Raw genomic sequence first — 13443 nt, 5'->3', positions numbered from 1 at the left:
AATATTTAAATATAAGATACATGCATTAAAAATAAAGATGAAATACAATATATAGAAATTAAATACATAAGTAATAATATATAGTTAAAATAGAAATATTAATAAGAAGTTACGGACGTAATAAAATTTACTTATTCCAATTTTCTAAAAAAAATTTATTTATAAATTTACTTGTACAAGAACATGAACGTGTTCATATGTACAAGTACTTGTACATGAACCCGTACAAGATCATATACATTTTCTTATACTAGTTTCTTTTCTTGTACAAGTACTTGTACATTTTCTTGTACAAGTTCCTATAAAAGAACTTGTTTCAAATCCGTATACAAGAAATTGTACATTTTCTTGTACAAGTTCAGCTGCTGAACGAGTGCATTTTCATGTGCAAGATCTTATACAGGGATTTTCAGTAGGGTAAATAAATTGTTAAAAAAATTATCGAAATCATAGAAATTTATAAAATTCAACTGAAAATAATTAAATTTGTTAAAAAATTTCATTAAAAACTTTGTAACAAATTGAATTTTCAAAGTAGTTTAATTTAATAATTGATAAATAATTGAATTTTATAAAGAGTCACATTCTAATGTATTCATCTGTCTTAGTGCGAAGATTATTAATTAAAATTTTTATTAGGTAATTTAGAAAAAGATACACACTTAAAATTTTTTAATAAAATTGAATTTTCGCAAAGTTTTTTGAAAATTCTGAAAAATAAGATTTTTGAAATTTTTCAATTCTATTGTTTCAAGATAATATTAAATTCTTATAAACAAATAATTGAATATTTTTGAAATAATTGAAATTTTTTTACATTATATGTATTAAAAATAATTAACTTCTTTTAAATAATTTTATATAAATTTCTCGAAAATAATTAAGAGAAGTTAGTCACCGTAATTATAATTTTATTTATAAATATTTTTTCGCAATATATTCAATTTTTTTTATAAATTGTAAAACTTATTGCAGAATTTGAATTATTTGTTATACAATTTTAATCAAATTCCTTGAAAAATACAATTATTCTTGAAAATTTTATTAAAATTCGTCGAAAGAATTCAATTATTTCTAGAAATTGAAAAAATACTTCTCAAGAATTCAATTATTTCCATAAATAGCAAAATTCCTCAGATTTACAACCTTCTTTTGAAAATTATTTTTAAAAAATATTTTTCAAAAGAATTTGAATTATTTTTATAAATTTCCATATCCTGGGTGTACCTGACCTTATTAGGTATAGCAGATTCTAATCATTGAATAAAATAAAAAATAATTAACACTACGTAAAACTATATTAAATGTAACGTAAAGAATTTTTTAAATTACATTTCATGTTCGTAATCAGCGACATCAAAAAACCCCAATGCTAATTTTTATAAAAATCCAACAATTTTTAAAAATCCATGTCACAGTAAATCAATTTTGAATTTTCAAAAACTGACTGCAGATTCGTAATCAGTGACCCCGAAAACCCCTAGATACTAAGTTCTATGAGAATCCAACAATTTTTTTAAAATTCGTCAGCCATATTAGATCCTCCATTTTTAATTTTCAATAACTGACTGTAGATTCGTAATCAGTGACTAAGTTTTATGAGAATCCAACAATTTTTTGAAAATTTGTCCGCTTTTCTTCGTCAAAATAATCATTTAAATTGGAAGAGCTCATCCGCAAAGAAGATGGTGGGACGGACGAGCTTCAAGTCATTCCACCAAAGAGAAAACACATTCAGGAACAACAGACCGAAGCCATACCCTGCAGAAAGAAATTATTTATCTACAAACGCAGCCACACCAGAACCGTCGCTAATTTCCATCTCCGTAAGTACTGCAGCCAGGTTAAAATTTTTCAAAAAAAAATTGGGGAACAATTACAAACGACCCGCTCATACTTAGAGAAAGGTAGATTATGCGATTGCATAATTGCATAACTTTTTTAAATCAAGTAGAAACATTATAATATTATGTTAATTCATGTTTTAAACCTTTTACAACATGTTTCTAGAGCGCATAATATTGCATAATTTTTTACTCACTGCATAATTGTACTCTTTTTGCATAATGATCGCATAATAGGCTCAAAATTTTCAAAATAGTACTTTTTTTAACTAAAAACCATGAAAATTTTTTTCAGTTTCTTTATTTTTAAAATATTTTTTTAAATTAAATAATAAATAAGTTTTTAAACTGTTAACTAACTTGTTAAATGTTATTGAAAAATTAAATAAATCTTAAATTTTAAAAAGCAGTAAGTGCTATATATGATGATTAACATCGTTTCCGGTCATTTTCCCGAAAGGCCGTGTCCCAAATGTCTAATTTATCAAATGTCTAAAATCTCGAATACTTTTATACAAAATTTTATATGAAGATGTTTCCGTTGTTAAAATTTTTTTCGGAATCTTAAAGAAACCACAGCAAAGATTTGTTTAGTGTTTGCCTCATTCAATTTCGTTTGGTCGTTCAAAAGTTATTTAATTATTATTTAATACCTGTTTTGTTTATAAAAATTTGTATAAACATAATATAAACAATTGTTTCGTTTTTTTGCTGAATTAAGTGTGGTGGAAACATTTCTTTTTATGTGTAGATTAAAATTCCTGAATTTTATTGCAATTGGTTTACTTACTCCGAAAAAACTAAATTCTTACTTGGAGTCGCACATACTGACATACATATATCCACTTCATAATCAAAAACAAAAAAATTTTTGGGTACATAAATCTTCGGAAAATTAGATTCGGGAAAAAGGTATTTGTGATTTTAGACATTCGGGATAGAGCCTTTCGGGAAGTTGGTTTAAAAAAATAACCAGTAACCGTTTCAAATCAAAAATTTTTTTTTAAATGCAACATAATTTTGTAAAATGAACATTTTTTAGCGCATAATTGAAGCAGAATTCTTTTTAATTGCATAATTCTGCATAATCATGCTCATTTTAGCGCATAATTAACGCAGAATTCATCTTTTTAGTCGCATAATTCCGCATAATTGTACACAATTTAAGCGCATAATTCCGCATAATTGTGCACAACTTAAGCGCATAATTAGAGGGACTCAAAACGCATAATCTACCTTTCTCTACTCATACCATACTGAACATAGTTGAGGGTTATAAAATCGATCTAATCAACGTTCCTTTCCAATTATACCCCCCTCTTCCTTCAGAACAAAATCCTGACATGGATGAGGTGTTTTTTGTGTAGATTAGATCTGAAGGACGCATACTTAACTGTCCCGATTCCATGGAGGAATGATTAAAAAATGTAAATTTAGCTATTAATATTCTTTAATTCTTAGGTTTTTTAATTAATTGGAACATGAGTGATCTGATTCCAAAAAAATCCTGTCAGTTTCTAGGAATGATAATAGATTCTCATAATATGTCATTAGAACTAACCAGAGAAAAAAGAATAAAAATTAAAGCGCTTTTAGATAAGGTAAAGGTCCCAATTATGGGACAATTTACAATTTTGTCCCTATTATGAGACAGTATTACAAAAAATAAAATAAATGCAATTAAAATTGGTCATAAGAAATTTCTACTTATTTCAAAAAATTTTACACGTTAAAAGAATAATTATTTGTGTATAGCATTTAATTTAATAAGAAATGTTTATTTGCATTTTAGCTTTTAAATTAAGGTAAGCCAAGTTTTTCGTCAGACTACCGTCCCACATTAGGTGCACTTATTATTTGCTATCCCTATTATGAGACACACAGGAAATATACAGCAAACATAACCTCAAATATTTTCAGTTTTTTCGCATTAATTTTCTACCAGAAAAATTAGTTTTATAATTATTTTTTAAACCAGAATTTGTTTATTGTATTTTATTCTTTATAATTAATATTCAAATTATTAGGATAAGTCAATAGAATTCTAATTACTTATTGAATTAAATAAATGTCTCATAATAGGAACATTCATTATGGGACACCCGTACATACAGAAATCATAGTCCCATAATTAGTGCAGTGCAGAGTTTCATAATTTAATTAATATTATTTTTATTTCATGAAAAATAACCATTTTAGGGTCTAAATATTATTCATAACATATCAATCTTTCAATCTATACCCTAATTATTCATATTAACACTCCCGATTCCAAGAAATTTATCATAGAAATTTAGTTTAGCTTAAACAGCGTACCATAATTGGTACTTTTACCTTAATATTTTATCTTCAAATAAAATAAAAATCCAAAGTTTAATTGATTGTATAGGACAATCTAGGCTGCTACCTTAGTAGCAGCTAGAGTGACCCTGGTGCGTGATCTTGGGGTTCAGTTGGACCAATCGCTTACTTTTATTAATCACATTCATCTTACCATACATAAGTAAGGCAACTAGAGCCTTGGGCTTTGTTTTGAGAAATGTCTCACGTTTTAAAAATATAAACGCCATAAAATTATTATTTTTTTCTTTGGTAAGGCCTATTATTGAGTTTGCTTAAGTTATTTGGTCACCTTGTCAAGACTACCTTATTTTGGAAATAGAACGTGCTTAAAACAAATTTTTGCGTTTTTTAGCACGGAGACAAAACATCGAGTTTGATTTCTTTAGGGGACCATCCATAAACCACGTAGCCTGTTTTGGGGGGGGAGGGGGTTCGGTAATGTGCTACGTTAGACCACATGGGGGGAGGGAGGGTTTTTTAGTCTGAGCAACGTAGCTTTGTATTTTTATTTGACATACATTTTTTTTAAATTACGCGGGCAGCTCGAAAGTCAAGTCGAGAAATATATGTGGACGTCCACATGAAAAGGGTCCATTTTAACACTATTGGAGTTATCTATATGGGCGTATTCCTGGCAAAAGTTGGAAAATTTTGAGTGGTCTTAGAACTTTTTTGGTTAAAAATTCGCTGAGTTACGAATTTAAAAGTTTAGAACGCCAAAAACCTCATTTCGAGAAAAACGGTTACCTTGAAGATAAAAAACCAACAGGTTTTAAATTTTTAAAACCATCCCCCCCCCCTCTTAATTTTGAAAATACGAAAAACTTTTTTTTTCTAAAAAGGACAGTTTTTCTATTAAAGAACCATTTTTTAACAAGATTAATTATTAGGTACAATTTAATTGTGTCATTTGAAGAAAAAGGATAGATATTAAACTTATTTAAAAATTTTTGACAGTTTCTATTATGAAAAAATTAACGTAATATTCAAATTTTCAATTCGACAATTACGAAAAAAAGACTCTAACATCAATATCTCTGGTTCTTCTGGGAAGTTATTCAGATAAGAATTGTTTACAGTCCAGGATACCTTAAAGATGAAAAATCAAGAGGTTTTAAATTTTTTCCACACCTCTATTTTTAAAATACGGATTAATTTTGCAAATGACCGCCAAAATGGGCCCTTTTCAATTTTCTAAAGAACCAATGAAATCAAACAGTTAAATTATCGATAAATTAATGAAAACCGCATGAGTCGACTTGTCAAAACATGTAGATTGATAATAAAAAATTTTTAAAAATTAAGATTTTGCTCCAAAATTACTAAATTGTGATTATCTCGAAAACTAGAACCGCCAATATAGGCCCTTTTCATGTGGACGTCCACATATATTGATAAAATATATAGTGATAAAAAAATTTACATATGTATAGAAAAATATCGATTAAAATTAAGAATTAGTCTTGTATCAAACTCTTACTTGTCAAAGAAAAAAATAAACTGTGATTTAAAAACATTTAATATTGTTTACTATGTTTCAATACGATTTTATTGATTATTTTTAGAAAAGAGAATTTAATATTCATAAAAAAAGAAAAAAGCTACGTTCCATTAGGTAGGGGGGGAGGGGGTTCGGTAATATGCTACGTTAAGCTACGTGGGGGAGGGGAGGGGTCGAAAAGTTCAAAAATCGGAGCTACGTGGTTTATGGATGGTCCCTAGTCATGACTGCACGCAATTGCGTGAAATTTTGAAAATTCCGGAATTAGCAAAGCGATTTTTGTACGCCGATCTCCTCTTTATTATTAAAATTATCAATAGAATTATAAATTGTTCTCATCTGCTCTCGTTATTAAACTTTTTTGTACCAGTTAAATGACCACGAAACTCCATTTTGTTTAGATTGCCTTACATGAGAACCAACTATTTATCAAATTCAGTCATAAACAGAGTATGTAGTGAGGCTAATGATTTTCATGATAGTGTGGATTTTATGGGTGTTTCTGTCAATGAATTTGTAACTAAATTACGCTGTTTGATTTTTGATAACAGTAACAATTTAATTCAATAATCTATCATTCTTCGCATTATGGTTGCCAACTTGATTTTGTAATACTTAATACTATAGTACTTATGTACGAATGGGCACTGCCCGTAAAAATATTATAAATAAAATAAATAAATAAACATTATAAAAATTGTTATTCTGGTTTAAAAACTTATATAGTTAATCTGTATAACCGATGGTATATTAATTACGGTGGTGAGACTCCGTGGCTTGCGATCATCGAGGTTAAGCGACATCCAGTGCGGTTAGTACTTGGATGGGTGACCGCGCTTCGACTTTCGCTATAGCCCGGTGTTTTCTCACTACTTTCGTAATATATCAAGCAGAGTCTACAATGAGAGAAGGTGCGCATCGGTGTTCATAGCTATAGGTATACTAAAGCATGCTGTGGTATATCTATAGCTATGTAGACTCTGCTTCAAGCGGGAGGTTTGAAGTCGAGGTATAATGATGTGCACTGTCGATTATTGTCCAGTGCACACCGTTAAAACTCGGCAGTCGATAAACCGGTTGTACTCAGGAGAGGTTTTCTACAGTTTCCCTCTTCTCTGTCGAGAAAACCCATTGACGGGTGATCCAGGCGAAATGCGAGTACTCCTAATAAAGTCGGCTGCAGACGCAAATTAGGTTAACCCTACTGAAAAAGAACGACTGTAAATACGAGCGTAAATATGACTGTGAATACGACCCTAAATACGAGCCTTAGAAGGATAGTGTAATTGAAACAGCAAATACAGCCGTATTTATGCCCGTATTTAGGGTCGTATTTACGGTCATATATGAATACCATTTTTAAAAAAAATATACATATACCCCCACAGCACCGAAACTTTACTAAAAATTTACTTGTAATATTCAGCATATTTAACTAAAATGTTTAGTGAAAATTGTTCTTTACACAACTTTCAATAAACATTGCAATTACATATTCCGAACATTGCAAGTAAATATTTAATAAATTTTTAAGAAAGTTTTGGTGCTGTGAGGGTATATATATATATATAATGAAACATTATTAATTATTATTAATTTAATATATTAAGTATAATATTGCAACTAAAATAAATATTATTTAAGGTAAGTATTGAAATACGATTTATTCTCATAATAAATGCATAACAAACAAATATATAAATGTCACTTTATTTTAATCACAAACACACATATACACATGATACAATTTATTTATTAAAAATTGTAATTTTTATTATTTTTATTATAAGAGAAAAAATACTTGTACGCACAATAAAAACACTTGTACAGTTTTCAACAGTTAATAAAAATCACAAATGACGCGAATCACATGTAAGCACTGTTGTAAAAAAGGTTGGGTCTATAGGGATGGGTGGTTGCACGTAACTTGAAATATTAATACTAAATTTGTTTGTTTTTAAAATAGTGATTAAACTTTTTAATTACATCTAATTCATAAATATACTGTTATTATTTCTGTTAGTATTATTATTATTATTACATTTATTATTAATATTTCAAGTTACGTGCAACTACCCATCCCTATATAGACTAAACCTTTTTTACAACAGTGCTTACATGTGATTTGTGTACATTCGCGTCATTTGTGGTTTTTATTTAGCTGTTGAAAAATGTACAAGTGTTTTTATTGTGCGTACAAGTATTTTTTCTCTTATAATATTAGGTGCGCAACTAAGTTCCCGCTGTTTGTTGATAGATAGCGTTAGCGGTTAGCGCTGGCCGTCGCTTTAAAAATGATGATTTTTGGAAGGCCAAAAACCTTCGAAGATGTTGAATTGAAGGCATTACTAAACGAAGATTCGTGCCAAACACAAGAAGAGCTTGCTTTAGCATTAGGAGTTACCCGTCAAGCCATTTCTAAACGATTGCATGCGTTGGGAATGATTCAAAAACAGGGGACTTGGATTCCTTATGATTTGAATTCAAGAAACGTCGAACGTCGTCTATTTGCCTGCGAACAATTGCTCCAGCGGCAAAAAAGGATGGATTTTCTTCACCGCATCGTTACAGGTGATGAAAAATGGATTCATTACAGCAACCCAAAGAAAAGAAAGTCGTGGGGTTTGCCCGAACATACTGCTACGCCATCACCACGTCCAAATATTCATGCTGCGAAGGTTATGCTGTGTATTTGGTGGGACCAGATAGGTGTCATATATTATGAGCTTTTAAAACCAAGCGAAACTATTGATGGGAAACGGTATCGACTTCAATTTATGCGTTTGAGCCAAGCACTGCGCGAAAAACGGCCGCAATACAACGTGAGGCATGATAAAGTGATTCTCCAGCATGACAACGCTAGACCTCACGTTGCCAAAGTCGTCAAGACTTACTTGGAAACGCTCAAATGGGAAATCCTACCCCACCCGCCATATTCCCCAGATATAGCACCATCCGACTATCACTTGTTTCGTTCCATGGCACATGGTCTGACTGCTCAACAGTTCCGCTCATACGAAGACATCGAAAATTGGCTTGATTCGTGGATAGCATCGAAGGAGGATGAGTTTTTCCGACGCAGTATTCAAACTCTACCAGAAAGATGGGAGAAAGTTGTAGCTGCCAATGGGCAATACTTTGATTAATTTCATTGTAACCATTTTTTAAAAATAAAGTTGCAATTTCTTAAAAAACAGCGAGAACTTAGTTACGCACCTAATAAAAATAATAAAAATCACAATTTTTAATAAATAATTGTACCATGTGTATATGTGTGTTTATGATTAAAATAAAGTGACATTTATATAATTATTTGTTTGTTATGCATTTATTATAAGATTATCTGTAATTAAATTAATACACCTGTAATTTGGTGAAATTGTAGTATTTGATAATAGAAATTAGTCTACCAAATATTTTTTTAAAATTTTCGAAATTGTTAAAGTTACGCCATATTGAATTTTTTTGTCACTATTTTTTTAAATCTTAATATTTCCGAAACTTTTTGATGAAATTCAATAAAATTTGAACAGATTATATTTGAAACCATGTTCTTTCTGACTGTCACATAAAAAAAAAAAATTTTTTGCCCCGAAAAAGTCAAAAAAAAATTTTTGAATCGTTTTTACGAGATCGGGACCGATTTTTGAGTTTTTTTTGTAAATGAATAAAATATTCCTTATAATTTCACCTTTCATTTAAAAAAAAGTATGGACACTTGAATAGTTTTCGAGATATCGCAATTTGTCTGAAACATTGCAGCATTTTCGCGTCTGTGCCATAGTGTCACGCGCACTGAACGTTTCACTATAGCTCATTACAGCTGTTCTCGTGTTAACATATTGACGGATATCTCTTGATGCTTATCTTAAATTGTTTGTGTCTTACATTATTGCTTGCATTTGAATAAAGTTGCGTATTATTTTTCAGGAACGATTCTCACCATTTGTTTTGTGGTTAACATTTTTTTGTATATATGTAAATAATATTTTTAGTTTTATTTGTTTTATTTCATTTAATTTTTTTTATTAGGTAGGTAGTAGTATAAGCGATTATTAATCGATAAAATGCCTAGAAGGCAATGCGTTAATCCTGGTAAAAGGAAATCACACGGTTATGTTGATCCAAAAAATCTTCGATTAATTTCGAAATAGACTAGCAAACAATTTTCAGTCGAGCAAGGTAAATTTATTTGCGACAGTTGTCGTTTAAATTTGAATAGAGGAGGGGAAAGGTCAGTTAGCAAAGACATAACAGAAAGGACCGAAAAAAATGCCGACAGTTATGTCCAAAATATGGTGTTAGATCAACCGATATCAAATTTATGTGAAATTAATAATGACGCTTCTGAAAAAATGGAACTTGAACTGTTTGAAAATGATGAAGATCAAAATTTTATGAGAGATATAGAAAATGATTTTGAAAAAAATAAGAGCATCAAGAAATTGAATTCAATTTTGAAAGTATTAAACTTGGAAAAAATTACAGTAACTAAAGATCTTCGCACTAAATTCGCTCAAGAAAAGAAAGTTACTGAAATTCGGGAAGCTGTTGAAAAAGAATTAAAAAAGGTTTTTGTACATACTCAATCAGATAATGCTAATAATGATCTAGCAGGCCTTATGTTAGAAATTAAAAAAAAATTAGATAATAAGCCCAGTAAATCCCGTATGACAGAACTTTTAACAATGGTTCCGATGAGTTGGAGCATTCCAAAAATTGTTTCTGAATTTCAGGTGCCTTATAGTTTAGCCATAAAGGCTGTACAGTTGCATGCTAAGAATGGCATTGGATCGACACCAAATCCAATACAAGGTAAAAAATTACTGGAACAGACGGTTCAAGTAGTTAAAGAATTTTATTATGAATGCGATATTAGTCGACAGTTACCCGGAAAAAAGACTGCGTCTCCGTTAAGCAAGCTGATGGTACTCGAAAATTAATTCAAAAACGATTAATATTGGGAAATTTAAACGAAATTTATGCAAGTTTTAAGAATGAATTTCCAAATTTAAAAATTTGTTTTTTAACTTTTGTTAAATTACGTCCTAAAGAGTGTATATTTGCAGGTGCTAGTGGTACGCATTCTATTTGTGTCTGCAAAATTCATGAAAATACGAAACTCTTAATTGATGGAGCTAATATTACTGAACTTGTTGCTGATGACGAACGTCTTTTTTTCTTAAAAACATATAAAACCATGTTGTCTTCAATGGTCTGTGGTACAGAAACTTCTTCTTGCTTCTTAGGTTCTTGTCAATCGTGTCCAGGTGTTGCACTTTTGATTGAAAAATTGGAAACACTTTTGGAAAATAACTGCATTACAAAAATTAGTTACAATAGCTGGACTTCAACTGATCGCACTACATTGGATATTTTTTGTGACTCTACTGAGAAATATTTAGAAAAACTCGAATTTCATCTAAATAATTTGCTCAAACATGATTTCATAGCTAAAAAGCAAAGCCAATTTCTGAAAGATACTAAAGAATCTCTTGAAGAAGGTGTTTTTCTGGTATTATTTGATTTCTCTCAGAATTATGAGACAATAATTCAAAATTCTGTCCAGAGTGAGTATTGGAGTAAAAAACAAATAACGATTCATCCTGCAGTAGTTTACTTTAAAAAGGATGACAAAGTTGAATGTAAGAGCTACTTTATTATTTCCGAGGATTTAGATCACAACACTAGCGCTGTCCATCTATTTATGGAAAAATTAATAAATGACTTGAAAACTGACCATTCCGTTCAAAAAATAATTTATTTCACAGATGGTGCAGCAGCGCAGTATAAAAATAAAAGCAATTTTATTAATCTTGCTTATCACAAACGTGATTTTGGAGTTGAGGCACGCTGGGAATTTTTCGCTACCTCGCATGGAAAAAGCCCATGTGATGGCATAGGAGGAAAATTCAAACGAGAAGCTGGTCGAGCAAGTCTTCAGAGGGAAAGCAATAATCAAATTTTGACTGCCAAAGATTTGTATGAATGGGGTAATAATGCTTTGCCAAAAATAAAAATGCTATTTTGTACGAAGAAAGAGCACGACAAAAAAATAACAATTTAAAAAAACGGTTTAGCAAAGCTCAAGCGATATCAGGAACACGAAGTTTCCACTCCTTCATACCAACAATGGACAATAAAATTATATGTAGGCAGTATTCAAGTTCTACCGAAACATTTCAATTTGAAATTGAAAAAACATCCTTAAGAAAAAAATGAAAAGATAATGTTAGAAAAGGTCGTTTTTGACCCCGAAGCGAGAAGTAAATTTCAAAAGAATTCTTATTTACTTAATAAGAATTGATCACCCGATTTCGAAAGCGAAGAAGAAACATAGAAAAAAATAGCAATCGGCCCTTTTCAGGGCCACCAGAAAGCGAAGAAGAAACATAGAAAAAATAGCAATCGGCCCTTTTCAGGGCCACCAAATACAATTTTTACGAATTTTCCATAGATTTTCCGAGTTTCCCGCCAATAATTACTATATCCTAAACCGATTTAGACCACTTAAAAATCATTTTGGTACATTTTTCAAGGAATTTTCGTAAATTTGTCAATAGTAACAGAGACTGTCGATTTGTTTGCTACGCATATAAACACTAAATGTACTCGATTTTGCTCATGGGAAAGGGATCCAGAAGCGATTGCAATAAACGCATTGACAATCAACTGGAGGGGAGAATTTTGGTACGCCTTTCCTCCTTTTTCCCTAATCACTAAAATCCTAAAAAAATCAGAGACGAAAAATCCACTGGAATTATCGTAGTTCCATATTGGTCTTCCCAACTATGGTTTCCTGAATTTCAAAGACTTTTTATTTCGGATACAATTACCTTTGATTCATCAAGTAATTTACTAAATTCACCTTGCAGGAAACTCATTCATCCACTCGCTTCAAATCTTTCCCTGGTGTCAGGGATTGTCTCAGGCAACAATGGGAGCAGGAAGGACTAAAAGAAGATGCAATTGATATATTGACAGCCACAATAACGACAAGCACTGTGAAGCAATATAACTCGATGCTCAAACAATGGTGTTTATTTTGCGAGGAGGAAGAATTCGACCCTTTCAACTCAGATAAGAATACAGTTCTCCAATTTCTCTCCAAGAGGTTCGCCGAAGGAGCCGGTTACAGCACTTTGAACTCGATGAGGTCATCCATTTCTCTGATAAATATTCAAGATTTATCAAACAGACTCCTCATCCAGAGATTTTTTAAAGGAGTTTTTAAATTACGCCCTCCCGCTCCTCGATACGATTCAACTTGGGACGTAAGCGTTGTATTAAATAAATTAGAAGAATGACACATGTTTATGGCTGAATTTTCGTGAAAAACATTGTTAAAAAATATTATTTTCAATCCTATTTTAAAGTTTAATTTTTGTTTCAATAACAAAAGTTTCGTTTGTATGCAAAATTGTAATTGAAAAATAATAAATATGGAACAAGGTGAACAAGGGGATTATACTTTTTGGAATTGCGAATGGATTATTCCCTATACTGAATTGCATAATTTAGGAGAAGAGCAAGGACACTCATGTTTTCAAGAGTATAATGAAAAAACACATTGTATTCGAGCTGATGATAAGAGAATTCTTAGCATAGGTGAAAATGGTGCTGCGAGAAATGCAGAAAATGGTTCTGGAAGAAATACGCAAATATTTATAGATTCACCGAAAAGTGCTATGAGATTATCACAAGTTAAGCGCAAAAGGACGAGGGAGGATGTAGAATTGGCGGTTTTGGAAAAAA

General features: G+C 30.8%; 1 protein-coding gene across 1 annotated transcript; it reads left to right on the top strand.

Annotated features, from left to right (window-relative positions):
- Positions 1-1562: 1562 nt before the first annotated feature.
- LOC122500427 lies at positions 1563-12995 on the top strand. Its single transcript, XM_043609348.1, has 2 exons — positions 1563-1826; positions 12564-12995. Exons 1-2 carry the CDS (start codon positions 1599-1601, stop codon positions 12993-12995), a joined length of 660 nt encoding a protein of 219 aa, XP_043465283.1. The 5' UTR covers positions 1563-1598.
- Positions 12996-13443: the final 448 nt, after the last annotated feature.

The sequence above is a fragment of the Leptopilina heterotoma genome, unplaced genomic scaffold (assembly GCF_015476425.1).
Source record: "Leptopilina heterotoma isolate Lh14 unplaced genomic scaffold, ASM1547642v1 Lhet_184, whole genome shotgun sequence".
Classification (NCBI taxonomy): Eukaryota; Metazoa; Arthropoda; class Insecta; order Hymenoptera; family Figitidae; genus Leptopilina; species Leptopilina heterotoma.
Note: the sequence above shows the minus strand (reverse complement) of the source record. Positions and strands in the feature narration are given on the sequence as shown.

Coding starts and splice junctions, on each gene's coding strand:
- LOC122500427 (XM_043609348.1), top strand. CDS start 1,599: ATGAGAATCCAACAATTTTTTGAAAATTTGTCCGCTTTTCTTCGTCAA. Junction 1,827..12,563: donor CGTCGCTAATTTCCATCTCC/GTAAGTACTGCA, acceptor TTCACCTTGCAG/GAAACTCATTCATCCACTCG.